Genomic DNA, 26039 nt, shown 5'->3' with positions numbered 1-26039 from the left:
GTCCATTGATAACCATTAATATAAAAGAAGAACACTTATATAAAATCAAAATAATGGTCAAAGATTGAGGATGGTACATATTTGGTTATAATCTAGTTGTAACTTGTGTGGTTTCTCTTTTTCACCATAGATTTGTGTAAGAGCACGATAACTCCCAAACCACCATCCCAAACCTCCCACAACAGCAACAGTCATTCCATCTTCTCCACTCCAATAGTTGACCAATTCTATAGAAACACCTCCAGGTGATAGTAGGTGGCGGATGGCAGATTTGTAGTTTTGATTTGGATCAAAGGAATAACATCACTCTAAATGTCAGAGACAATAGATATAAGATCAAGAAAAAAAGAGAAAATCAAACAAAGACAGACCAACAGAGAACTTTTTTCCATGTTCGATTTGGCCAATAAGTAATTAAGGAAAACCTAAAAGCTTTGATATCTACTGTGCAACTCTCAGCTAAATCCGGATTGAGCATAGCTGGTTAACTTAGATTTTGGACATCAGCCAGCTATGTTAGGGTGAACAGCAGAACAGAGAACGTTGCAATTCACTGGATTGTCAGGCCACTGTGAAGGAGCCTCCCCACCAGCAAAGAGCAGGCCCTTCCAACTGGACTGTGGAGAAAATGAGAGAGCATCCCACTCTTATTGTGCTGCAGCAAGACTCCAATAGAAACAGAGGTGAATAAGGCCTGAGTTCTTTTTATAGTGGGTCTAAGCTGCGGACACAATAGAAGCGTGATGCTTCAAAGAATCTCAAGCCGAGAAAGGCAACAAACAGAGGAAGACACAATAGAACCACCTGCGTTAACAACCTAGAAATAGACCTTAAAATGCATGCAAAATTGACACAGAAAATCCTTTTGTCAGACAATATGATTGCAAACATCACAAAGTAAACATGACAAATCAAAAGTAGACAGTAGATCTAATAATATAACTCCACGAAGAAAATCCTGAAATAGATGGTCTGTTGGTAAAAAAAAAATATGTTAGTTTGTTTTCAGAACGGTTGACTGACTTTGGCAAATGGCATAACGTTGGCACATGCTTTGAAATCAAAACCAACAAACAAACAAAACGGAAGTGTATAAAAGATGGATTGAACAGGATCAGGCAATCAAAGAAACAGGAGACTAACACAAATACACACACATACACACACTACAAAGTCACCAAGAGACAAACTGGTCAAAACCACATCCAGATCATTGGCAGGGAGGAAGAGCAGCCCAAACAAGCAAGACAGACTGCTGAATTGCCCTCTCTTCCAGTACTACACCCACTAATCCCATGAAGCCAGCCCAGCCTGGCCCTGCATTTGCTCTCCCCACTGCCAGCACACCAGCTCAAGTCCCTGCCCTGCTCTGCCCTGCTGCCTAGCATCCTGTAGGGGGCATCGGCTTACAAATAGCATCTGGTTGGATGGCTGATCGATGGTGGACTGACAGACATGTGGCCATGGCTGCTGAGCCATGTAGGATGGGTGAGAGAAATGGGTCTCTCTCACAATTAAGAGATGGGAATGGCGGTAGAAAAGACAGAGGAAAAAGAGGAAGATTGAGAGAGAAGAGGAGACAGAGGTAGAGAAAAAGAAAAGAGAGAGAAGAGTAGGAAGAGTAAGGGAAGATGTTGTTCCCTTCTTCATCTCCTTACCGTGTCTTTGGATGACCTACGTCTCTTGATGCTGGAGGCCAGGGAGGTACTGATGGACCTAAAAGAGGCTTTCTTTTTGGGGTCGGGGGGCTCTGCTCTACCACTTTTCCTATCCTAAAATAAATATATGTAGAACAATTATTCATATTCTTGGGGTGGAGTGATACCTTGGTCTCAGTCTCACCCATTCACCCACTCACCCTCTCTCCACACCCTCCCTCCCTCCCTCTTCCATTTCACTATCTGAAGTGGTATGAGGTGAGTTTCCCGACACAAAGTTGTCTCCATTGGATATTGGAGGCAACAGGAGTTTTGCACCTCTTTTAGTGGTGGGACTGCCTGGGACTGTAGTCTGGCCAATCCCATAAGAATGTTTTTACACTAGCAGCCATTTCATCATAGTGGGACTGGACATGATGGAAAATACCTAGCCAAGCATTGACACATCCAAACACCCCCATGCCCCTAGAAATGTATTGGAATGGTTTGAGGAGCATGTGTAGGTGACACCTGTGATATGCTGCTTTAATCATCTACCACATCCTACTCACACACTCACTCTTACTCACACACACACCCACATAATCACTTCCACCCTACCTCCACCCCTTCACCCCAAGACACACAACCTTTCAGAGAGAAAATAAACAGTAGCCAGGACTGAGGAACAACTAAATGGGCAGTATACTATGACTATGAAATGTCACAGTCAACAGAATCAACTGCATTCATTGGAGGTTCAAACATCTTCCAAAAACCCATGTTTAACCATATCCTTACAACATGTTCACACATCAACTGTGTTTATTCCCTCCCTCATGCCATCAAAGTGCCCCACAGCTACTCTCTATAGGTACGTGGCAGTGTTCATGTGCAAAAGCTCATATTAAGGTATTCTTACATCCTGAGTCTCTAGAGAGGAAGAGGGCTGCATGGGGGGAGGAGGTGGGGGGGGGAGAAAAGAAAAATAAATAAACATCCGTCTTCTTGCTATTAGATAGTTATTACTTTAAGATCCAGAAGCAAAGCCAAGGGAACCAAACGAGCCAATAGAAAAGATAGCAAAGGAAACAAACCACAGCGCAAGCCAAGCAGTCATAAAAAGGTGCTCTATAAGGCAGGGGAGCGACTAAAATGCATACCAACATAAGATAAACAACAACAAATAATAGTATATAATTTAAGCTCCTTGAGTCATTATACCTGTGGCTGGGTATAATGGAAATTCCCTAGGGAGTGAAATATATGGTGATGGGGTGGTAGTATATGGAATAATATATGTACTATATACAATATACTACTAACTGGAGGTAGAGCAGGGATTGGGGGTGGAATTTAGAAATATGAGAGATTTTGGCGAGCTGGTTAGGGGTGTGGGAAGGTTTTGGTGATAGGCGGCATGAGAGGTTTTGGCCAAGTTGTTGTGAGGTCTGGATGGGGATGGTTAGCTAGATGAAATGGTAAGAGATGTAGAGAGTAGGAGTTAGGGAGGTCCTAGGCCTAGATAATAGACCTAGATAAATGGTAAGAGATGTAGCAAGTAGGAGTTAGGGAGGTCCTAGGCCTAAATAATAAACCTAGATAAATGGTAAGAGATGTAGAAAGTAGGGGTTAGGGAGGTCCTAGGCCTAAAAAATAGACCTAGATAAATGGTAAGAGATGTAGAAAGTAGGAGTTAGGGAGGTCCTAGACCTAGATAAATGGTAAGAGATGTAGAGAGTAGGAGTTAGGGAGGTCCTAGGCCTAGATAAATGGTAAGAGATATAGAGAGTAGGAGTTAGGGAGGTCCTAGACCTAGATAAATGGTAAGAGATGTAGAGAGTAGGAGTTAGGGAGGTCCTAGGCCTAGATAAATGGTAAGAGATGTAGAGAGTAGGAGTTAGGGAGGTCCTAGGCCTAGATAAATGGTAAGAGATGTAGAGAGTAGGAGTTAGGGAGGTCCTAGGCCTAGATACATGTTAAGAGATGTAGAGAGTAGGAGTGAGGGAGGTCCTAGGCCTAGATAAATGGTAAGATATATAGAGAGTAGGAGTTAGGGAGGTCCTAGGCCTAGATAAATGGTAAGAGATGTAGAGAGTAGGAGTTAGGGAGGTCCTAGGCCTAGATAAATGGTAAGAGATGTAGAGAGTAGGAGTGAGGGAGGTCCTAGGCCTAAATAAATGGTAAGAGATGTAGAGAGTTGGAGTTAGGGAGGTCCTAGGCCTAGATACATGTTAAGAGATGTAGGAGTTAGGGAGGTCCTAGGCCTAGATAAATGGTAAGAGATGTAGAGTAAGGTGAATTAGTCATAGGGAATGGGGAGGCCCTAGGAGTGGATGGGTAAGAGATTTAGAGAGTAGGAGTTAGGGAGGTCCTAGACCTAGATAAATGGTAAGAGATGTAGAGAGTAGGAGTTAGGGAGGTCCTAGGCCTAAATAAATGGCAAGAGATGTAGAGAGTAGGAGTTAGGGAGGTCCTAGGCCTAGATAAATGGTAAGAGATGTAGAGAGTAGGAGTTAGGGAGGTCCTAGGCCTAAATAAATGGTAAGAGATGTAGAGAGTAGGAGTTAGGGAGGTCCTAGGCCTAGATAAATGGTAAGAGATGTAGAGATGTAGGAGTTAGGGAGGTCCTAGGCCTAGATACATGTTAAGAGATGTAGGAGTTAGGGAGGACCTAGGCCTAGATAAATGGTAAGAGATGTAGAGTAAGGTGAATTAGTCATAGGGAATGGGGAGGCCCTAGGAGTGGATGGGTAAAAGATTTAGAGAGTAAGGTGAGTTAGGAGTTGAGAAGGCACTTGGGGGGCAGTGTGGTGTGAATTTAATCTGAGAACATGCAGAAAGGGGTACGGAAGGATGGGAAGAGCTTGGCGGGGACAGTAAGCGAAGGGCTAGAGAAGGAGACAAAAAAACATAAAGCATGACAGTCAACCCAGGCCAGCACTGGACCCACAGAACATCCCCTGTCATCAGATCACATGACTGGGCCTCTGTTTGAGCCACCCATCACCACCCAAACCATCCCCATTATCTTAATGCCACAGCATTAAGAGGTGATGTTCTATTGGGTGGTGTGGAAGATGGGTGGAGCTGATTGGCTGAGGAGTGATGGACAAGTCACCAGTGAGAAAAAAGTAAATAAAATGGATTTCCTGTTGGAAGATGACATCTAGACGTTAGTCAATGGTCAAAGTCACCTCATGTTAAAACTCCATCAGTGAGGTAAAGATGAGGCATAGAGACATTTAGATTAAAAAAATAATGCTCATTGCCCAAGCAACTCAAAGCATTGTTTTTTATATTATTTTGTATTTTTCTGTTTCTCGTCAAAATTGTTTTTTCTTGTTGTACTTTTCAGCGTAGAATATCCAGGTCTCACATGACATCAATCGACACCGACCGCTTGTGAAGTGCTGTGTTTGCAAAGTTCCGGTCATGCAAAGCATGCTGGTCCAATGGAGGAAGCTTCCCACTGGACGCATGTCTCCTGTCTCCAATAGGAAACAACAGCCACTAGAGTGCATTAGTTCTCGTTGACATTTCGTTGATCTCACTCCTAATATCTCCTCCACTTTTAGGCAGTGCACTTCTGAATAAGACCTGCCACAACAGAGAAAACGAACGGCTTGATACCGTAGCTTCTCTTAAACTAGGGAGGGGGACAGATTCAGTTCACAATGCTTTTTCAGTAGATACAAGCAAACAAAGGTGCTGAGAGTTGGGGTAAATTATAATTCAGTTGAATCAATTCAGGAAGTGAATTGAAATTCCAAATGGAATTTAGCCCGAGCTGGAATGGGTCGGTTAGTTACTGGAGAAGATACTAAGGTGTAAGCAATTCAGAGCAGCAATATAGTGAACGCTAAGAGGGACTCAAACAGGTTATTCAGAATTGCACGTCCTCTGGAGGTACCTGTGTTGGAAGGCATAGATATACAAACATGTTGCATTATGCACAGAAGTATAAAAACAAACAAAAATATAAAAATACAAACACACTAGCAGTAAAAATGATGCTGGACACCTAGCTGGAAATACCCACAGAGAAAGGAAAAGTTCACATAAACTGTCACCGAACCCTGTTGTTATGATAATCGTGTATACTGAATAGTGTGAAATACTGTATGAATTATACTTCCTCTGTAAGTAATCATATTGATGGCATCGAGAGACAATTAATTTTAATCATGTTCATTTCATACTGTATTAGATTCAATGATTTGCTCGCTTCTGCTACTCCAAGCATGATACTCCAGTTAAGGAATAAGAGCAGAAAACTGTCATTTGTTTAAAGCATGTGAACCCCATATTAGCTCTAGGCCCTATTGAGAATAATGCTGTGTACGATTTGCATGGATGAAGACATCTTTGTTCAGTAGTGCTGGAATTATTAATAAACTGTGTCAACATAACCTTGTCTTTAACACAGATATTACACAGACCTTTTCCTTTCTCAGCGGGCGCCTGCATGCATTTGTCTACTGTATGTGCCTATACATGTACACAGACATGAAGACATGGACAACAGTTACATCTGGTCGTAAGGTAGATGACAGACCGTCTCGGAAGGACATTGATTTGCTGACACACACTGGAGACTGTGATCTTACCGTACCTTCCTCCAACCCTGCTGTCAATACAACCGGTGCACCACTGACCTTTTGTGAGTGCTTAACAAAGAGCCAGCATGGGGGCAGGCTGGCTGCCAGAGCCACATCACAGGCTCACAGTGTCCACTGCCCGTCTCAGCTCGTGTGCCCCCGTCACCTCCCTCCCATGTACCCCCACACCACGCTCCTCCTGCTGAGGATGATAGGTCAGCGCAGGGTGGGAGGTAGGGTAGGTAGGGGTGGGGCGGGATGATGCGGAAAGGCGAATGAGGGAGTTGGGGGGGCACCAACGCTTCACAGCGGAAGATATTGGAGTTAAGGGCAAATCATGTTCTTCAGTGACTAGATGCACTGAGGCGCGAGCACATAACTCAGCTGTAGCTGGAATGGTTTTTGCCTGATTATCTTTAGGTGCCCACCGTTCTGAAATAAGTCACTGACACGCAGGCTTTCTCTGAGAGGACTCTCATGTTTAGGGTCCATAAACACTGTAGGGGGTGGGGAAACTGGGGGATGGAGTGATGTAAATACTGGACAAGTATAGATGTCAAGCATAGGAGAGTCGGGGTCAGAAATGACAGTGTAACAACACACTGTTACAGCTATTAAAAAGCATGAGATTTATCTTTGAATCTCATAGTTATGTGAGATTCTCCTTATTTAAATTACTTTCATCGACTACCTTATTCCCCTGCATGTCCTCATCATCTGACCTTACAAAGCCTAAAAGCATTATAGCAGCAGCATACAAAGTCAAATTTATATCCTATGCAGGTATGCAATGCAACAACGCAATTAGCTACGCAAAATGGCCGTTCTGCGTAGTTGCAATGCATTATACATTTTGGGCTGCACACATATTTTTACAAAGCAAGTACGCAGAAGGGCCATTTTGCGCAGCTAATTGTGTTCTTGCGTTGCATACGTGCTAAAGTAAGTGTTAAGGCTTAACTGGCTCATGCCATGAACGTGGAATGCATATTTTAGTTTCAAATGTTCTCATGTTAGAGCTACTTTTGGTTTAGCTTAACTCTTATTCTAAAAGCGAAGGGTGACGTGGGGTGGAGATGGCTCTTGTCTATGTTACATACTAACGATGGGGTCATCGATGCGCCCACAGCTTGGCTCCCAGAGGCCTCCTTACTGTCCTGCAGCACAGAGAGGAGACATAGGGGCCATTGGTCTAAGGGACTGGAGGATGGACCCACGGTGGCTCATGGTAATGCCTTGGGAACAACTTCATCACTGATTGTGACACAGCAATCCGTGAGTGACTGTCACCAGTTGGCAACAAGGTCAGACAGGATGCTAATAGTGACACAAAAAAAAAAGATTGGTCGTACACCTGTATTGGAGGAACCTGCAGGAAGGGCTATGCTGGGCGTGTCTCAGCCCATCTCTGCCCTCCCCCCCCCCGGGTGCCAGTGCTTACGGGGGGAAAGAGATGCCATACCTGCAGGTTCTTCCTCCAGACGTTGACGGCCGCAAAGGCCAGCTGCATCTGCTTCCTTCGGGCGTCTTTGTGTCGCTTGTAGGCGATCTCAATAAAGATGAGGAAGATCCCTGCTGCTATGCCTCCAGCCACCAGCATGAACACTCCTGTCAGACAGAGACAGACAGACACAGGGATGGGTGGTGAGTCGCCGTCTGACACTGACCGCAACCCACTGACCACGACTGTGTCTGTGTGAATCTAGTCTAATAGGTCAACGGTTGCTGTCCTTTCGTCGACCTGCTTCCACTTCACGCCGTCCGCTGCAAACCTTGCAAGTTGATATTAGGATCACAACTATAACAACTAGAACTACAGTAACCCACAACAAATTACTTTAACAGTACACACTTCACGTAACAAAAAAAAAAGAAGCATTGGACAAAAAAAAAGGCTACAGTACCTTAACACTGTAGTTTTTGTCCAATCACTTTTAGGTTTCTTAAAACCCAAAAGAGGAACCCTACCTGCCATGTTCTCAAAGGTGAGTGTGGCTGGGGCATTGCTCCGTGAGTCACACTCCTGGTATCTCACCCAGGTTTTATCTAGATCTTCCATGAAGCCATTCTCATGGGAACTGCAGGGGTGAGGGGAGTGGGCAGAGAGGTAAGACAGTTAACAAAAAGCCAAGCCATACACTCCAGAAGAGAAAGCCCAGAATTTCACTAACACAGACGACACAAACAAACACAGACTGACTGACAGACTAACAGACAGTCAAAGGGCAGGAATGAGGAGATACAGAGAGAGAAGAGAGCTGACACAGCGGTGTGTCGGATGGTTAAAAAAGGAAAATAAAAATAACAACATACACACAATGCTGCTTGAGCTGGGACAGACCTGAGAATGGCCAGGGACACATTCTGTTTCCAGGGGCTGTCCTTGCGCATGCCTATGCCAAAGCCCGAACGGAAAAACAGCTCTCCCGTGGTCACCAGGTCGCACTTCTGCGAGGCTTCAAACTCCAGCACCGCAGAGTCCCAGATGAAAGCATGCAGCTTGCTGTTGGCGGAGGGAGGCAGGGGGGAGGAGGGGGTTACGGTGCAACAGTACAGTGATTGTCAATACACACATTTACGGCTCCCCTTTGGCCACACAAAGCGTGTGAGTCAGCGTTACCAGCCATGTCTACCGCCGCTTGAAAAATGAAATCCAATGCCGGACGGACGACGGCGCGTCCCCCATTGGATTCCCCACCTCAAAGAAGCTCGTCTTGGATAAAACCTGAAAAAGGGTGCTCCTCAACTCAACGTTAGCTCAACTATAGACTGGTGTCAGTGCTACTGACACAGTTCATGCAGCCCTGTTCTAAGTCTGAGCCTGGATCTGTCTTGGCTGGATGATGGGCCTGGACCAGAAGGAGCGCTGCAGTAAGACCTGCTGGGTCTCACTGTTCCAGAGGTCCAGAACCCCCAGGTCTGACTGACTGACCCTCTCTCTCTCTCCCTAACCTGACTATCTGACCAGCTCCGGCCGACACGCCCAGGCCAGGCCGGCCCGGCCGGGACTCACTTGTCGCGCACGGCCTGGATAGCCTCAGCGGCACTCTCGTAGTTGTGCTTCTCCATGTGGCGGTACATGGTGCTAAGCTCCACCTGCCGCCGGAAGTAGATGTCCACAGAGCTCTGCTTCACTGTGGCGTAGATGAACTTGTCTGATGGGTTCCTCAGCTGTTGAAGGATAGGAATGGTTGGAGGGAACATTACATTCAGCATTCACATAGAGTTGACTAATTCTGGAATTCTGTAAAAATGAAAACTTTTGACGCTACACAACCACTTACTTTACAGCATTTACACCCCCAATAATTTTCGCACCTCGCTAAACATGTACATTTTTGGTAGTATGCAACCTACTATCCACAAGTTATCGAGGTGGAGGTGTACTCAGAGATTCTCTGTATGTATTTAAAGCAGGACTATTTCTTTATGCCCACCCTCGGGTCGTTGATGCCGGTGATGCGCTCCTCAGGCCGGTCCAGCACCAGGAAGGCAGCCAGGTTGGCAGTATACGATGCCACTATGATCATGGCAAAGCCGGCCCACACCATGCCCAAGATTCTCGCTGAGAAGCTGCGCGGCGCGCCTGGATAAGAAAAGCCCATTAAACATTACATTATGTTCACTCTATGGGACATCAAATGTGGCTCAATATATCGATGTATGTGTAGCATCTCCCAAATATGACATGCAACATTATTTATCGACATGCAATATTTCCACAGTTAATATCAGTATCACAAACTGGTAGTATTTGCAGAAATAGTACACTAACTAGCTAGTATAGTAACAACTGTACTGATCTTTAGCGGTTATTTAGTGATAGTAATTCTCCTACCTTCTCCAATACCGGAGTTAAGCAACACTCCCCAGGAGAACCACATGGCTGACGACAAGGTGAGGGCGTCTTCTTCTTCTTCTTCACTGTTTACTTTAAACCTCCCAAACGGGCTAGAGAGAGAGCAAGATGTGAAGTGAGACATACACGAGAAGACAGAGGAGAAAACCCTGGCAACACTAGACAGGGAGGAAGTCTGTGTAAGTGGCTACGTAAGAGCGAACGAGAGCACAGAAAGAAAACAGAAAGAGAAGGCCAGATGAGCAGAGCAGTGGAATGATTGGAGCCAGTCTTCACCTCTGTCCCCTCATCCACTGTGAAGCATCTGGAGAGGTCTGGAGCATAAGCAGAGGTAGAGTATGTCACACACACACACAAAAACACGTGTGCACGAATGCACCCACACGTAAGCACCCACCCACACAAACACACACACATATACACACATATAGACAGACGGACACATGGATCCCCTTGTACCTGAACCGGTCTAGTAGGTAAAGCATCACCGCCACCACATGCACCGAAAGACCCACCAGCAGCCACAGTGTGCTCTGAAACGGCTGCATGAACGAGTCCAGTGTACTGCGAGGGATTTCCTGTAACACACAGCACCGACAGTCATTCACAGACCACTTACAGTCTACAACCATCCCATCTGCAATGAGGACTAAATCAGGTATGGTTTGTATGAACTTTCAATTTGTCTCATAGGTTTTGGGAGGAATTCGGGGACATACCTTTTTAACGAGGATGGTTAGGCCTTGGTACTTAAAAGGTTTGGAGAATTCGATGTACTGGGCTCGTTCGTTGTTTATTGTCAGCGGGGCAACGATCATATCTGCCAGACCCCCCAGGAGCTCTCCCATCATGCCATTCCACTCTTTCTTGTTGCTGTTGTTCACCTGTGGTAGATGGATGTAAATAATAACCAAACCAACCTGACAATGAATTTCAGAATGAATTGTTCTATATCAGAAACAACAAGTAAGCCCTCTCTTGACTCTGGTGAGTAGCCAAAGATGAAAACCTGGGTGCCATTAACCCAAATGAAAATGAGCAGTATGGTCTGAATGGTATTCTCTGGCTCAGAGATGTGGTAACTGAGCTTGGCTCTCCAGAGAAGCTCCATTCAGCCTATCTTGCTTGTTCAGTAAATCCTGACAGATCAGCGTGGGTCTCACCACCACCTTGTCCCTCCAACACGGAACTAAAGTTCCCAATGTGGTGGGACCCTAGGTTTCCATGGCTCTCTCGGCTAAAGAACTTATTTTAGTTAGTGATTTAGTTAGTGAAAACAGTGTTTGTGAGTGCAGTAACATAAGAGGATTCTGTGTCATTTTCAAAACGTTACAAATGCAAAAAGCACATCTCAGAGATAAGATTTGTGTAATTTGCTTCATAACTTACTTAATAGAATGTAATATAAATATATGCAAATACACAATTGTTGGTCAAATCATTTTTGGCCAGTAAGGTTTTCTATCTAGAGAGAAGTCTGAGTTTTTATAGGAACTGACCCGCTCCTGTGTTCCAAATTTCCCATCAGCCACCAGGTGTACTTCATAGGTAAAGTTCATGGTTCCAGCCAACTTGATAAGTAGGTCAATACAGAATCCATAACAACATTGAGGCACAATTGGACGTCCTGTAACCAAACCAGCAGAGGGTTGCAAGTTACAATCAATCAATCAACATTTTTTTATCTTTTTTTATAACACCAGACATCACTTGCCCGCACACTATTCATCCAAAATCACCCATTCACTTAATAATACAGTAACACACTGCACACATGTTCACTGCAACCAGACTTCACACACTTACACTCTTTGCTTAAAACAGGCTGGAACATGCCCACACTGTTTGCAAACATTTAAGCAAACACTCTAGCATACAGTATTCACAATGTACACTCACTGTACATACACACTGTACACACTATACACACTGTACACACTGTACACACACACACACACACACACACACACACACACACACACACACACACACACACACGCACACACACACACACACACGCCAACAATCACACAAAGGCACAATCAGCAACATGCATACATATATAGATACCTACTGCATATATATGTATGCATCTCCAGTTGGTACTTAGCGGGCGTAGTAAAAGCACAGTGATATCATAAACGTCCCTGTTGTGTTACCTGGGATGGTCTCATTTGGTCCAGTGCAGATCACCTTTTTAATATCTGCCACTCCATTTAAGGTTTTTTCCTCCTTGCAGGTTCCATCCTGCTCAGTGGGTTTCACATACACAAAGGGCTCCTGGTGTATGGTCACTATCTATAACAGACGGGAGAGAATGCTGTTTATCACACAGTGGGCTTTAGCTCACACTGACCCTGAGGGAGCTCTACATCACCAGCCCTCCAGACAACAACCCCTCCACAAGGAACACATAAAACACACACACACACACACATGGTAGAAATGGAGAGAGAAAATGAGAGAGAATGAGAGAGAGAGAATAGTAGAATCTTTTGCAGGCCCATTCCATTGAAGATTCTGCAAGATATAAAGCGTTGTTTAACTTATAATATATATATATACACTGAACCAAAAATATCTATGATGCACCATGCTACAATTTCAACGATTTTACTGAGTTACAGTTCATATAAGGAAATCAGTCAATTGAAATAAATTCTTTAGGCCCTAATCTATGGATTTCACATGACTGGAAAGGGGCGCAACCATGGGTGGGCCTGGGAGGGCATAGGCACACCCACTTGGGAGCCAGGCCCAGCCAATCAGAATGAGTTGTTTCCTACAAAAGGGCTTTACTACAGACAGAAATACTGATGTTTGATCAGCTGTCCAGGTGGCTGGTCTCAGATGATCCTGCAGGTGAAGAATGTCGAGGTCCTGGGTTGGCATAGTTGGTCTTCGGTTGTGAGGCCGGTTGGACGTACTGCCAAATTCTCTAAAATGACGTTGGAGGCGGCTTATGGTAGAGAAATTAACATTACATTCTTTGGCAACAGCTCTGGTGGACATTTCTGCAGTCAGCATGCCTATTACACGCTCCCTCAAAACTTGAGACATGTGTGACAAAACTGCACATTTTAGAGTGTCTTTGTATTGTCCTCAGCACAAGGTGCACCTGTGTAATGATCATGCTGTTTAATCAGCTTCTTGATATGCCACACCTGTCAGGTGGATGGATTATCTTGGCAAAGGAGAAACGCTCACTAACAAGGATGTAAACAAATTCATGCACAACATTTTTGAAAAATAAGCTTTTTGTGTATATGGAAAGTTTCTGGGATCTTTAATTTCATCTCATGAAAAATGGGACCAAGACTTTACATGTTCCATTGATATTTTTGTTCAGTATATATATATATATATACTGTATATACGGAATATCATTGTTTGAAGAGGGTAAAATGTGATACCTTTAGTCTCGTGGACATCTGAAAGCCCCGCGGTTTCTCTGTCTCTCCTCCCGGCCAGATGATCTTCCTCTGATTATTCATCACCACCTACATGGTCATGACACCATGATTAGAGGAGTGCTGACATAGTGTGTGGAGCTGATGAGAGCCAAGCACAGGGGAGTCCAATACTGAAGAGTCAGCTGCTTTAGCAACAGCTCAGCATCTAGCTATTAAAACCTGCTTTCTTACTACCATGCTTACTTCTTCATAGATGTGTAATAGCAATAGACAGGAAGATCACAGTAAAAACATAAATAATCACTGTTGCCATGAAGTTACCTGTGTTCCATTGTAAATCCCAACTTGAATGAGTCGACTCTTCTGGTAGTTGAGAATGCTGTAGTGAGCGTACTTCCTGTCGCCATCGTCATTGAATTCCACTCGTCCAGTGAGGCCCTCTGGGTACTTTGATGACATCAGAACCCTGAGCAAGAGGAGAAATTGAAGTAGATCTGAGTGTGAGAGTGTAGGGGAATAGGCAGAGTGAGAAAGTGTTTGTGTTGGTGTCTTCCTAAATTATACAAATGTACCTTTTGAAGAGGGGCCCGGTCTTCCAGATGTTGGTGTTTCCCACGCAGCCTCTGGGCGGCTCAGTAATGTTCTCCTTCTCAAAGAGCTCCTGGATGGACTGGGCCACCACGGCCACTGCGTCATTGATGTGGGCCGACTCGTTCTTGCCGTTGATGAGCTGGAGGCCAATGAGACCTGCTCACATCACACCAACAGCAGAACAAAGTAAATCAGTGACCTGCTAGACTACCAACCATCCGGATCCTTTTGCAATACACACACTAAAAACTTATAGGAACCTCTTGTTCAGCCATCACCAGGAAAGGTCCAACCGCAAGTTTTAGATCCAGCACCATCCTGTTGCTCTATTTGTGATATTAATTTGGATCATCCAGCACTGGAATAAACAAGCACTGGAAGTCTTTGAAGAATGAACTTCATCTTGATGGAAATTGATTTCGGATGTTCTTTTTTATTCCTTTCCGAGAAGAAGAGGCAACATGATCAGAGAGTGATAGCTAGATCAATAATTTGAGGTTGTTAGTGAACTTTGCCCAGCATGGGGGGAAAAAGAGTCCCTTGAAGTTGGATCGATTCAATTCTATCACCCACTTTATAGGGGTTAGGTTAGAAAATACCACAAGCAGAAAGCTACAGTGTATGTGTGGGACCAAACAAACATACATCAACTAGATTAGAGAATTAATATACAAATTACATTAACAATCCAACTTCAGCTAAGTTTTCTTATTGCAACTGGTCCAGTAGTCTTGCAGACTCCTGAAAGAAGCCACAGAGGTGAGTTTAAGACAGCAACAGATGCTGAGACATGGACATGACTGACAAAGAATTATCTGCAGGGATCGGGGCATTGCCTTACGTTAGACAGCGCTACTAATCGTCTGCACTGAGGGACAAGCGTCACGTAGGAGTTGACGCGACCTAACGTAAGACAATGGGCGTCAGGGGTGTTGGAGTGCCTAGGGGTTTACACTTATGTTTGTGACCACAAAGTGACATATTACGTGAGACTTGTGCAGACTCCGGGACATAAGAAAGGACAGTTGTAGCTTACCATTCTATTTCAGTTACACTTCAATGTGGGGGTTGCAAAACACCCTTTATAAACTCATGAGAACCAAGCTATTAATATATCAGAATGGCACTATAAAGGCAGCAAGCGAAATTTTGGATAACCCAACATATATTTTTTAGGAAACATACATGTACGAGTTAACCTATCAATAGTTCTGACTATAAATAAATAGGTTCGGAGACACAGGACTTAACACTGTGTTAACATTTGTTTAAGAGATTATAGTGTACATTTCTGTGACTCATTTAAAACCTTTAAACATAAAAAATGCTTAAACGTTTAAATGCTTAACACTCAACAAATAATCATACATAATACATTGTTAATAACGAGGCATTCTCGTTATTATGGGTTTTCGCCCTATTCATAGAGGTGAGATGATGAAAGGTGACCCCAGAAAAAAGCCAGCATTCTGAAGTGTTTTCCAAGTGGCTGTTGGGTAGCAGCGTACGGTACGTACCATCTGGTGCCTCACTCAGGGCTTTACCCGACATCTCCCGCTCTCCCACCAGCCACACGTAACCCGAGCCCGTCATGTTGAGGAAACGGGCAGCCTTGTAAACTGCAGCAGCGTCCTCTTCGCTGAAAAAAGAGATGTTCAGTGACATAGACATGGTTACTTATCCTTAATTTAAATCATGGCAGTAAATCACTACTGTGTGGCATTATGCCAGCATTTAGCAATAGAGGTGTAAACTATACCACTTTGAAGTGTAAAATGTAAGTCATTGTAAATCATGTTGTGGTTTCAATAGGAATAGTGAAAATGTACTTATGGGAGGGGCTTTTTGATGGGAGGGGCCTGATGGGACAAGTGGGAGGTGCTGTAAGAGGGTCTCACCTGGCGGAGAGGATGATGACGCGAGCCTCCAGCTCTTTGGCCTCTAGAAGCAGCGCAGTTAAGTTAGTCTCCTGGCTGAACTGGAGGACTTTCTCTGCCTGTGATTGGGGCACAAAATAAGTCAAGCCAACTACTTACCCCCACCTCAGAAACCATGCTGACTCTTTACCTGTTGTGCTCGATTTGGCAGATTTTGTTGAAAAAGGGAGAGAGGAAAAAAAGGAAAGCGATCCAGGGAAATCGGCTCAACTAAAAAAAAAATTGGAGGGGGAAAACGTTTGCCTTTTTCGCATGCAAACTGAGGGTTATCAAGGCTCCAAAGAAGGACGTGCATGTTAGGTAGGGGGGAGAAGAAGGTCAATGCAACCAGTAACTAAAAACAGGTAAAGAGGAATGACGGGGAAACTTTTCCCCCCAACAAAAAACTATTGAAAACTAGGGAGGTGCTACAGAACAGGAGGGGGTAGTAATCTGGGTGTTTGTCCCACCGGATCTCCACAAAGGAATAGACTTGCAATCTCTTTTTTTTTCCTTCTGAGAACATGCATTCCTTTATTTGAATGAAAAAATGAAAATGGTTGAAACGGAGCGCTGTTCATTTGTTAATGTTTATAGTCTTTCCATAACAAAATCATTGTTCAGTGAAATTATAGGGATAATGTCTCAAAGTAAAAAGAAACACGTGCTACCAAGATAGGGGCATTTCTGGGTCGGCTGGTGGCTGCTTGGGCTGGTTTCTAGTTGCTACGTTTGGAAAGTTGGTGGGCGGCGTGCATTGACCATGCAAATATACCTTTGGTCCTCGCTTGTTGTCATAGGACAGTTGGTCGAGGTTTTCATAGTTCCTTTTTTTATTCTGATGAGTAATGTGCACAGAGAAAATATGCAGACACAGAAGAATATTAAAAAACTGTTGAAAATGGATCGCAGTAAAGCATTCCAACAAATCTTCACTTTTCTGCTTCAAATTGGGATCCCTAACACTGGGGCTTGCAAAGTAAATCAAAGACAGCCACTGACAACTAGCAATCCTATTTAATGCTATGTCATATGACCTCATTCACAATCTTTCAAATACTACTCAAGACCCTCAAACCATTGTCCAGCATTGGTCCAGAAACAGTCATACTCTCTGTACAACAGTGAGATTGAGAGGGCTAAAATGTCTGTGTGTCAGCAATCCCAACAGGTAAACAGTCTGATTCTGCAAACTAATGGCCCTCAGGCTCTCTCCATTTTGAATTCCACTCAGTTCCTGTATATTGTGAAAGGAGCCGCAAGGCAGTCTCCTGCTTTGCCTTAGTCAGGGAGCCATTTTGCAGTGAAACACAGCATCTTCTGCTTGACAGACCTGCCTCCCCTGATGCCCGACCTTTCAGCTCAGACCGCAGGCAGGCAGAGCGCTCAGGATCTGCGTCCTCCACATCCCATATGCTACAGTGACTCTGCCGCATTCGTTCATTATACTGCCTGACAAGCAAATCCAAAGTAAATCCCATTCTCCTCAGTTGTATTCACGCTCACTCCATTGAAAGGTTTACAGATCTGTTATGCCTCAAATGTAATCTGAAGTTATTGTAGTCACTGCTGCTCTGTAAAACACTGCTCCCCTTCCAAATGTTGCATGCTATTGTGTTGTAGTGTTTCACGGTCAGTGCACAATCATAAATCATGGCATTACAAAACAAGTATTAATCGAACTGGAGTGAATGGGACTACAGTCTTCATTTAGAATATAAATAATCAAATCATGTATTGAGTCCCCCAAACCCAAATCTATTTTTGTCCATTTCTTTCTCTAGCCCTCCACCATCTTGCAGCTGTCTCTGTGTGGCACTGCAATGCCTTGGTAAAAAAAAGCTGTCTAGATGACTGGCTTTGTTTTCCCAAAAGAGTTCTTTGGGTGCTCTATTTTTGCTACTTCAGTCAAGCATGAATATTGTATGTTGTGTCGCTCATGTCAGTATTCTGACTGAATCCACTACAGGTAGAAGATTCTCGCTACCGGCTGTGGTATAGAACCCCATATAACTACTGTCCCTGTGACTTGTCACAGCAGCACAGCACATAAACCTGCAATTACAGTGTGAATAATCTGCACGATACGGAATATGAAATGTGAATAAATAGAATATTTATATTAAATGAGAAAATGACACAAACTCCCCAAATGTGGCAAACTCAGCATTTGCTAAACTAGTTGGCTGAGTCATTTCTTAAAACCACTGATAAAGAACACAGATACTTCCTTACAGCATCACTTCACACTGTCTACCATCCCAAGGATTCTGTGACATTGACAATCTGGTAACTGTAAATCTATCCAATTGTTGCTTATGGCATTATTTAAAAGAGAGAGTGAGAGAGAGAGAGAGAGAGAGAGAGAGAGAGAGAGAGAGAGAGAGAGAGAGAGAGAGAGAGAGAGGGAGAGAGAGCGAGAGAGACAGAGAGAGAGAGAGAGAGAGCGAGAGAGAGAGAGAGAGAGAGAGCGAGAGAGACAGAGAGAGAGAGAGAGAGAGAGAGAGAGACAGAGACAGAGAGAGCGAGAGAGTGAGAGCGAGAGAGACAGAGAGAGAGAGAGAGCGAGAGACAGAGACAGAGACAGAGAGAGCGAGAGAGAGAGCGACAAGATGGATTCCAAGAAGGAAGAAACATGTAGCTAGCGGTTAACCAACTATTATATAATCTAATGTAGGTTTTACCATAGAAAACACCACTTCAACACAGGTAAAGTCATTGTATAATCCAATAAAGTCAAAATCCTTTATAACAAGATGATTTATTGACAAAAAGTATACTTAGTGACTCCTAATCAATCTTGAACATGTTTGAGTGTGACTGATGAACCACAACATGTTTGAGTGTGACTGATGAACCACAACATGTTTGAGTGTGACTGATGAACCACAACATGTTTGAGTGTGACTGATGAACCACAACATGTTTGAGTGTGACTGATGAACCACAACATGTTTGAGTGTGACTGATGAACCACAACATGTTTGAGTGTGACTGATGAACCACAACATGTTTGAGTGTGACTGATGAACCACAACATGTTTGAGTGCGACTGATGAACCACAACATGTTTGAGTGTGACTGATGAACCACAACATGTTTGATTGTGACTGATGAACCACAACATGTTTGAGTGTGACTGATGAACCACAACATGTTTGAGTGTGACTGATGAACCACAACATGTTTGACATTTCACCTCTCCCTTCGGTGTGGATTATCGTGAGCATGTGTCTGTCACATGAACCGTTTCATCAGCCTCTGATTAAATTACTCTTCAAATCAGGACTCATTTCACTCCGTCACACAATTACAGGAAGGAGCCCTTTAGGGGAACAAACAGCGCAGTGTCTAACAGTCTTAACCACATCCTGTCTTTTTAACAATGTGTAAATTGGTCCTTCTCTTTTCCTTTAGGGAACATGATCTTTTAGGGCAGGGGTGTCAAACTCATTCCCCGGGGGGCCGAGCGTCGGCAGGTTTTTTTCACATTAAGAACAAAATAACCAGGTGAGGGGAGTTCCTTACTATTCACTAACCTTAATTAATCAATCAAGTACAGGGGTGGGTTGAAAACCCACAGACACTGGGCCCTCCGTGGAATGAGTTTGACACATGTGTTCATCCCTGCTGTGTTTTAGGCTTTAGGTGGATCAGCACATTTAATGAGCTAGCTACCCAGCAACACAACCTCAGAGGTGACTCTGGGCTAAAGTAATGCTTATGGACAGTTTGTCACATGCCTGTCATTTCACTTCTATGGTCTCAGTCCATCATTTGACAAGGACACAATAAAACCAAAGATATGTATTTCACCGTTTTAGTGTCTTAGCACAGGACACGATGACCATCTGATATACTGCTGTATGTCAACCATCCATCACATTACAAGTCTCCAAGTGAGCATTACACTGGATTTGTGAACTGTATCCCTTCCAAACAACATACATGTACCACAGCACAAATATTCATCAAGGATATATGGACCATCATTCTGTTTGGGAGTCATTGATATTTTGCAAAGCCCCAGGTTAAAGTCCGCTATTTGGCTCCCATTGTGGATTGACCCAGGAGAATTTGACTATGGTGAAAAGCAACATGAGATGAGTAAAAGATGTACTCAGATCAGAACACATTAGACGCTGTAGATGTCTCTAGCATTTTGATGTTAGCCAATGTTTACACAATGGTCAGTGAGAGATGTGTTCACACGACAGAAAGGAAAACAGTTATATACATAGAAGACCTTTGAGAGTTAAACAGAGAGTACACACACACACACACACACACCCACACACACTAGGGGTCCGGCGAGCCCGAGCGTCTCACCTTTGTTTCCCTCTCCTCCAGTAGGGTCTCCAGTCTCTTCTGCGCGGCCCGCCCCTCGTGGTCATCGCTGACGATCAGGATGATGTGGTTCCATCGAAACTCTCGCATCATGTCGAACCACACGTGAGCCTGGTGGGAGTACGGGGGGACAGTCCGCAGAAAAGACAAGTGGATACTCTGGGGAGAAAGCAAAATAAGAAGGAGTGCGAGGAAAATATTTGCATGTTATCCACGGTTTTTATGTTCTTTCTTACATATTCATGAGGCCTTTGCAGTTGTTCACAATCAAACAGAAATGTCTTGTCCTTGCAGGACATTTGGAGCAGAATGTAATTCGTCCACAGCTATTTTGGTAGCTAGAGAAGAAGTGGAGTAGAATGTATGTCTCTCTTATTTGTTTAGATCCCCATGGTCTGCTCCATCATTCAGCTCCCCCCCTCTCTCCCTCCCTCTCTCTCTCTCTCTCTCTCTCTCTCTCTCGATCATTTCTCACCTTGTCGGAGTAGATGGACATGCGTGTGGTGAGGCCCACAACAGGGATGCGGTAGAAGCCTGCGGTGTAGGACACAGGCGTAGGGGTGAGGTGGTCGTTGGACTGGGGAGGATGACTCACGAGGATGGCATACACCTGCAGACACAAGTACGGGGATTAAAGAAAAACACACACCTGTAAAGAGAGGTGAAAGGATAATAAAGTGTAGGGACTATTGATTCCTCACTGCGACATGGAAATGTCAAATCAGCTCTTTCCTCTTTTAAACCATCCTCACTTTTCATCAGCATAATTGCTGCATGGTAGATGGTTATTCATTTGGCTCAAAGCTGAATGACACTTATCCTGGATGAAGTAGATAGATGCTCCTCAATGCAGCTCTACTAACTGTATATCGATTCTTAGATTAATAGGATTCTTTAGAAATGGAAAACTGATCCAACTGAGGGGGAAGACAAAACTGGCATGATATGCAGGCATGATGGTTAGTGTGTGCAGCCCGTATGGTTGGGCCTCTTTCATCCGAAGAGCGCTTCCAGGCATCTACCATACCATCTGTCATGGACCCTCTCTCGAGTGACTAACATGACCACAGAGCCAAGACCATCTCATTGAGTCTCTCACAGGGTTAGGTCTCCATCTAGGCAGTTAGTAGGCACTGTTCCATGCATTTGACAAGAAAAGGTACATGTAGAACATTGGCACCTTTCTCATCCCTGCAGCCCTCTGAGATGATAGGATGGGACTCAGATATTGCGGAACGTAGGGAGCAAAGATATGTCAGCACATAACCATCTCTATCAATTACAACAATCATTACAATGAAGAGAACCGGGGACATTGGAATTGAGTGGAGGAATTAGGGAGAGACCTTTGTGTGTGTGTGTGTGTGTGTGTGTGTGTGTGTGTGTGTGTGTGTGTGTGTGTGTGTGTGTGTGTGTGTGTGTGTGTGTGTGTGTGTGTGTGTGTGTGTGTGTGTGTGTGTGTGTGTGTGAGAGAGAGAGAGAGAGAGAGAGAGAGAGAGAGAGAGAGAGAGAGAGAAAGAGGGATGGGGGAGGGGTGGTTCACGCCTCAGTTCTCTTCACTACATGATATTGCGGCTTTCAGAAGCAATGTAATGCTTAATGTGAATGGGATGGACGAGGGTTTTAGCAATGTGTTTCAGTGTTGAAACAAATCTCAAAGGGGTAACATCGCAATGCATAACTTATTGATATTGTTTTCATTGTTAGGTTTAAATTGCACAAGTCTTATACACAAAAGATATTATGACCTAAAAAAGAATCGCACTTGAAGTGAAAAACACAGTAATTTTTGGAGTCTAGAGCCGAAAACCATTGCCTTCCATACACTTGTGTGTCTCATTATTGATCTAGTAATAACATAAACCAGTTATAACTACACATTTCCCAGCTGCTACCCCTGTGATGCTTTGATGGACGTGCCCATTGCATACGTGGCCATGTTGGCCTCCTTTTAGGCAACATTTCGTCACATGACACGAGCTGTGAAAATTGAAACTGCAGTAAATCTCATTTAAGGATGCATCACTCATTTCTCTCTTGGTGAGTTAGTTTGTTTGCAGTTCAGTGGATCTGCAGCTGTGTACACTGAAGTGAGTTGGCCTCTCATCCCCCACAAATCTGTGTGTTTTTGGCCCTGAGATAAAAACAATCCGTCCATGGCTTTTAAAGGATATATTGATTGTCCAGTTCTAAATGATAAAGAACAACTTTTGTATAAGATTTATATTAACCCTTGAACACCCTAGCTTCGTCTGGATAATAGACTACAGATATGGGGATAGAGATTTAGCCACAGTCTCACTGCCCATTTTATTTGTAATGTCTGGCCTCAAGTTCTGGTTTGGTAGTTACTCATTATATTGGCCACTGTTTGTGTAACAACAACATATGGATAAATAGGTAGAATTTCACTTCAGCTTCCATCTGTATTACCATATGTGATGGATCTCTTAAAGGCTTGGCTGCAGTTTCATTGTATTGTTATCATAGCCTAGGCTTGAAGAAATATTGTATATTAGAGTAACATGGCAGTGTAGCCTAGTGGTTAGAGCGTTGGACTAGTAACTGGAAGGGTGCAAGTTCAAACCCCTGAGCTGACAAGGTACAAATCTTTCATTCTGTCCCTGAACAGGCAGTTAACCCACTGTTCCTAGGCTGTCATTGAAAATAAGAATTTGTTCTTAACTGACTTGCCTGTATATTTGCCAGAAACTGACTTTTTCCCAAATATACAGTCCCATTTTTAACCATATAAACTGTCCCATTTTTTTTAAACAAAAAATGTAAACTGCAATAAAACATTTGATATTGTTGCATTCAGCTCCCGAGCGATGCAGCAGTCTAAGGCACTGCATCTCAGTGCTAGCGGCGTTACTGCAGACACCCTGATTCGAATCCAGGTTGTATTACAATCAGCCGTGATTGGGAGTTACCATAGGGCGGAGCACAATTGGCCCAGCGTCGTCTGGGTTAGGGTTTGGCCGGGGGTCATTGATCCTGTATTAACTGACTTGCCTAGTTAGATAAAAAATAAATAAATAAATAGCAACCTGGACTCAGGGGTGGGTAGACACATTTGCAATACGTATGATATGTTATGCATTCCAAATTGTTGTGGCTAATGTTAGCTAGGTGGCTAACTTTAGCAAGGCCAGGAGTTAGGTTAAATAGTTTGGATCAGGGGAAGGGTTAGCTAACATGCTAAGTAATTGCAAAGTAGCTAAAACTTGCTAATTAGCTAAAATGCAAAAGTTGTCCGTGATGACATTCGAACACACAACCTTTGGGTTGGTAGACATTCGGGTTGTAAGTGGCTAACGCTAATGTTAGCTAGGTGGCTAACTTTAACTAATCTAGGGGTTAGGTTTGGGGTTAAGGCTAAGGTTAGGAGTTAGGTTAAAGGGGAAGAATTAGCTAACATGCTGCAGGTTGAGAGCTTCAAGTTCCTTGGTGTCCACATCACCAACAAACCAACATGGTCCAAGCACACCATGACAGTTGTGAAGCGGGCACGACAAAACCTATTCCCCCTCAAGAGACTGAAAAGATTTGCCATGGGTCCTCAGATCCTCAAAAGGTTCTACAGCTGCACCATCGACAGCATCCTGACTGGTTGCATCATATGGCAAACGCTCAGCCTCCAACCGCAAGGCACTACAGAGGGTAGTGTGAAAGGCCCAGTACATCACGGGGGCCAAGCTTCCTGCCATCCAGGACCTCTATACCAGGCGGTGTCAGAGGAAGGCCCTAAAAATTGTCAAAGACTCCATCCACCCTAGTCATAGACTGTTCTCGCTGCTACCACACGGCATGAGGTACCGGAGCGCCAAGTCTAGGTCCAAGAGGCTTCTAAACAGCTTCTACCCCCAAGCCATAAGACTCCTGAACATCTAGTAAAATGGCTACCCAGACTATTCACATTGCCCCCCCCCCCCTCCACACCACTGCCACTCTCTGTTGCCATCTATGCATAGTCATTTTAATTAACTCTACCTACATGTACATACCACCTCAACTAACCGGTGCCCCTGCACATTGACTCTGTACAGGCACCTCCCTGTATATATTGTTATTTTATTTTTTACTGCTGGTCTTTAATTACTTGTTACTTTTATCTCGTATTCTTATCTGTATTTTTGAAACTGCACTGTAGGTTAGGGGCTCGTAAGTAAGCATTTCACTGTAAGGTCTACACCTGTTTTATTCGGCGTATGTGATTAATAAAATTGGATTCAATTTCTTTTCATATAGGATTCACTTTAAAACATACTTCCTTTTGAATCATTTTTTGAACTACCTGTTTTGCCATGTATAAACATGTTATTCAATGCGTTTCTATGCGCTAATAGCAGTAAGGCCAAATTAAATGTTTATTCCAATAATTTATATATATATATATATATATATATATATATATATATATATATATATATATATATATATATATATATATATATATATATATATATATATTAATATTATTATTATTTTTATACCTACAGGTCCCTGGTTCGAGCCCAGGTTGGGGCAAAGAGATGGATGGAGGCAACACTGTTACACATACCAAACGTTACATATCATACTAATTTGAGTGTCCCGGATTTACTGTTATGTTTGATCTATGAGATCAGGCAGGAAACAGGTGGCACATTGTTTCGCAGGCACTGAGGTTATAGTCTAGAATGAGATGCTTACTGGTTTGTTCATTGCAAATAAAGTGATCGTCAAAATATATCGACCTCATCTGCCCAATTACTCACATCAGTCAGTTCCCTTGAAGCAGAAACGGGAAGATGCAACACACGAAAGAGGATGATTAATTTTCCCCCCAATAGTGGCCATAGGCTTCATACAAATGTTGGACAATTCTCTGAGCCCTCTAAATGATTTGGATTCATATGATTGACATTGAATAGATGGGCTATATATGTGCTAATGACTCATGTTATTAGGCTATTATCATTTAACACCAATGCTGGCACGCTGGTGCACTCCTGAAATACCTGGTTGGAGATGAGGTCCTCGCAGACGGAGAGAGCCATCTGGATAGCGTTGGGTTTGTGCGTTACGGAGATGGCGGTCAACTTGAATTTATCTCTCCCATATATCTGGTTCGCCTGGGTCACTGCATCCTTAAAGACTTGCTCGTACCTCTTCTGGCTCAGGACGGCTCCGATGTTCACTATCTTCGGCTCGCAGCCAGCCCGCGCACAGGAGCACGAAAGGAACACCGCCAGCAGAAACAAACGCATCGTGTAAACGACCAAAACGCACAGTGGACCCCAGATCCGTCTTTCCCTCGTGTTGGCAGGTGGGCTTTCCCGGATTCTGGACTGCACTGTTCACCCGGTTACCACGACTTGAACCACCGTCCCGCTGGACAGTATGGAAAATCTGCACATTTGATTTAAGTGCAATGCGGAGGAATGTGCATGGTCAGGACCTTGTTCGTTGTTGGATCTCCGCTGATTCAGAAGCATTTCTTCAAAGATTATTATCTTCCTTTGCCTATTTCCCCCATTGTCTTTCTTCCAATGTCGATATAAACGAGTTAGAGCATATTTCGTGGCGTATGCGGCTCCCTTTGTGCACAGTATTATTGCTCTACCGGTCCTCTGTGGGCTCGGCGCGGGCTGTTCTGTGAGGTGATAATACTGACGCTGTGCTCGGGGCTG

General features: G+C 43.8%; 1 protein-coding gene across 12 annotated transcripts in view; it reads right to left on the bottom strand.

Moving 5' to 3' along the window:
- Nucleotides 1–26039, bottom strand: part of LOC135544413 (glutamate receptor ionotropic, NMDA 1) — a 31209-nt gene extending 5170 nt beyond the window's left edge. The window contains exons 1-22 of one of the 12 annotated variants that reach the window (XM_064971997.1): nucleotides 25368–26039; nucleotides 20840–20974; nucleotides 20347–20523; nucleotides 16793–16855; nucleotides 16000–16097; nucleotides 15619–15740; nucleotides 14083–14257; nucleotides 13832–13976; nucleotides 13511–13597; nucleotides 12249–12395; nucleotides 11597–11728; nucleotides 10817–10981; nucleotides 10557–10675; nucleotides 10077–10189; nucleotides 9676–9824; nucleotides 9252–9409; nucleotides 8580–8741; nucleotides 8207–8316; nucleotides 7701–7846; nucleotides 7339–7395; nucleotides 2560–2586; nucleotides 1659–1772 (exon numbers count right to left, since the gene is read on the bottom strand). In XM_064971997.1, the coding sequence (XP_064828069.1) occupies nucleotides 1659–1772; nucleotides 2560–2586; nucleotides 7339–7395; nucleotides 7701–7846; nucleotides 8207–8316; nucleotides 8580–8741; nucleotides 9252–9409; nucleotides 9676–9824; nucleotides 10077–10189; nucleotides 10557–10675; nucleotides 10817–10981; nucleotides 11597–11728; nucleotides 12249–12395; nucleotides 13511–13597; nucleotides 13832–13976; nucleotides 14083–14257; nucleotides 15619–15740; nucleotides 16000–16097; nucleotides 16793–16855; nucleotides 20347–20523; nucleotides 20840–20974; nucleotides 25368–25616 (2850 nt within the window). In that variant the 5' untranslated portion in view covers nucleotides 25617–26039. The other 11 variants (XM_064971998.1, XM_064972006.1, XM_064972003.1 and 8 more) reach the window with 11 other exon arrangements.

The sequence above is a fragment of the Oncorhynchus masou genome, chromosome 8, assembly GCF_036934945.1.
Source record: "Oncorhynchus masou masou isolate Uvic2021 chromosome 8, UVic_Omas_1.1, whole genome shotgun sequence".
Lineage (NCBI taxonomy): Eukaryota > Metazoa > Chordata > Actinopteri > Salmoniformes > Salmonidae > Oncorhynchus > Oncorhynchus masou.
This window is presented reverse-complemented; position numbering and strand designations above follow the sequence as displayed.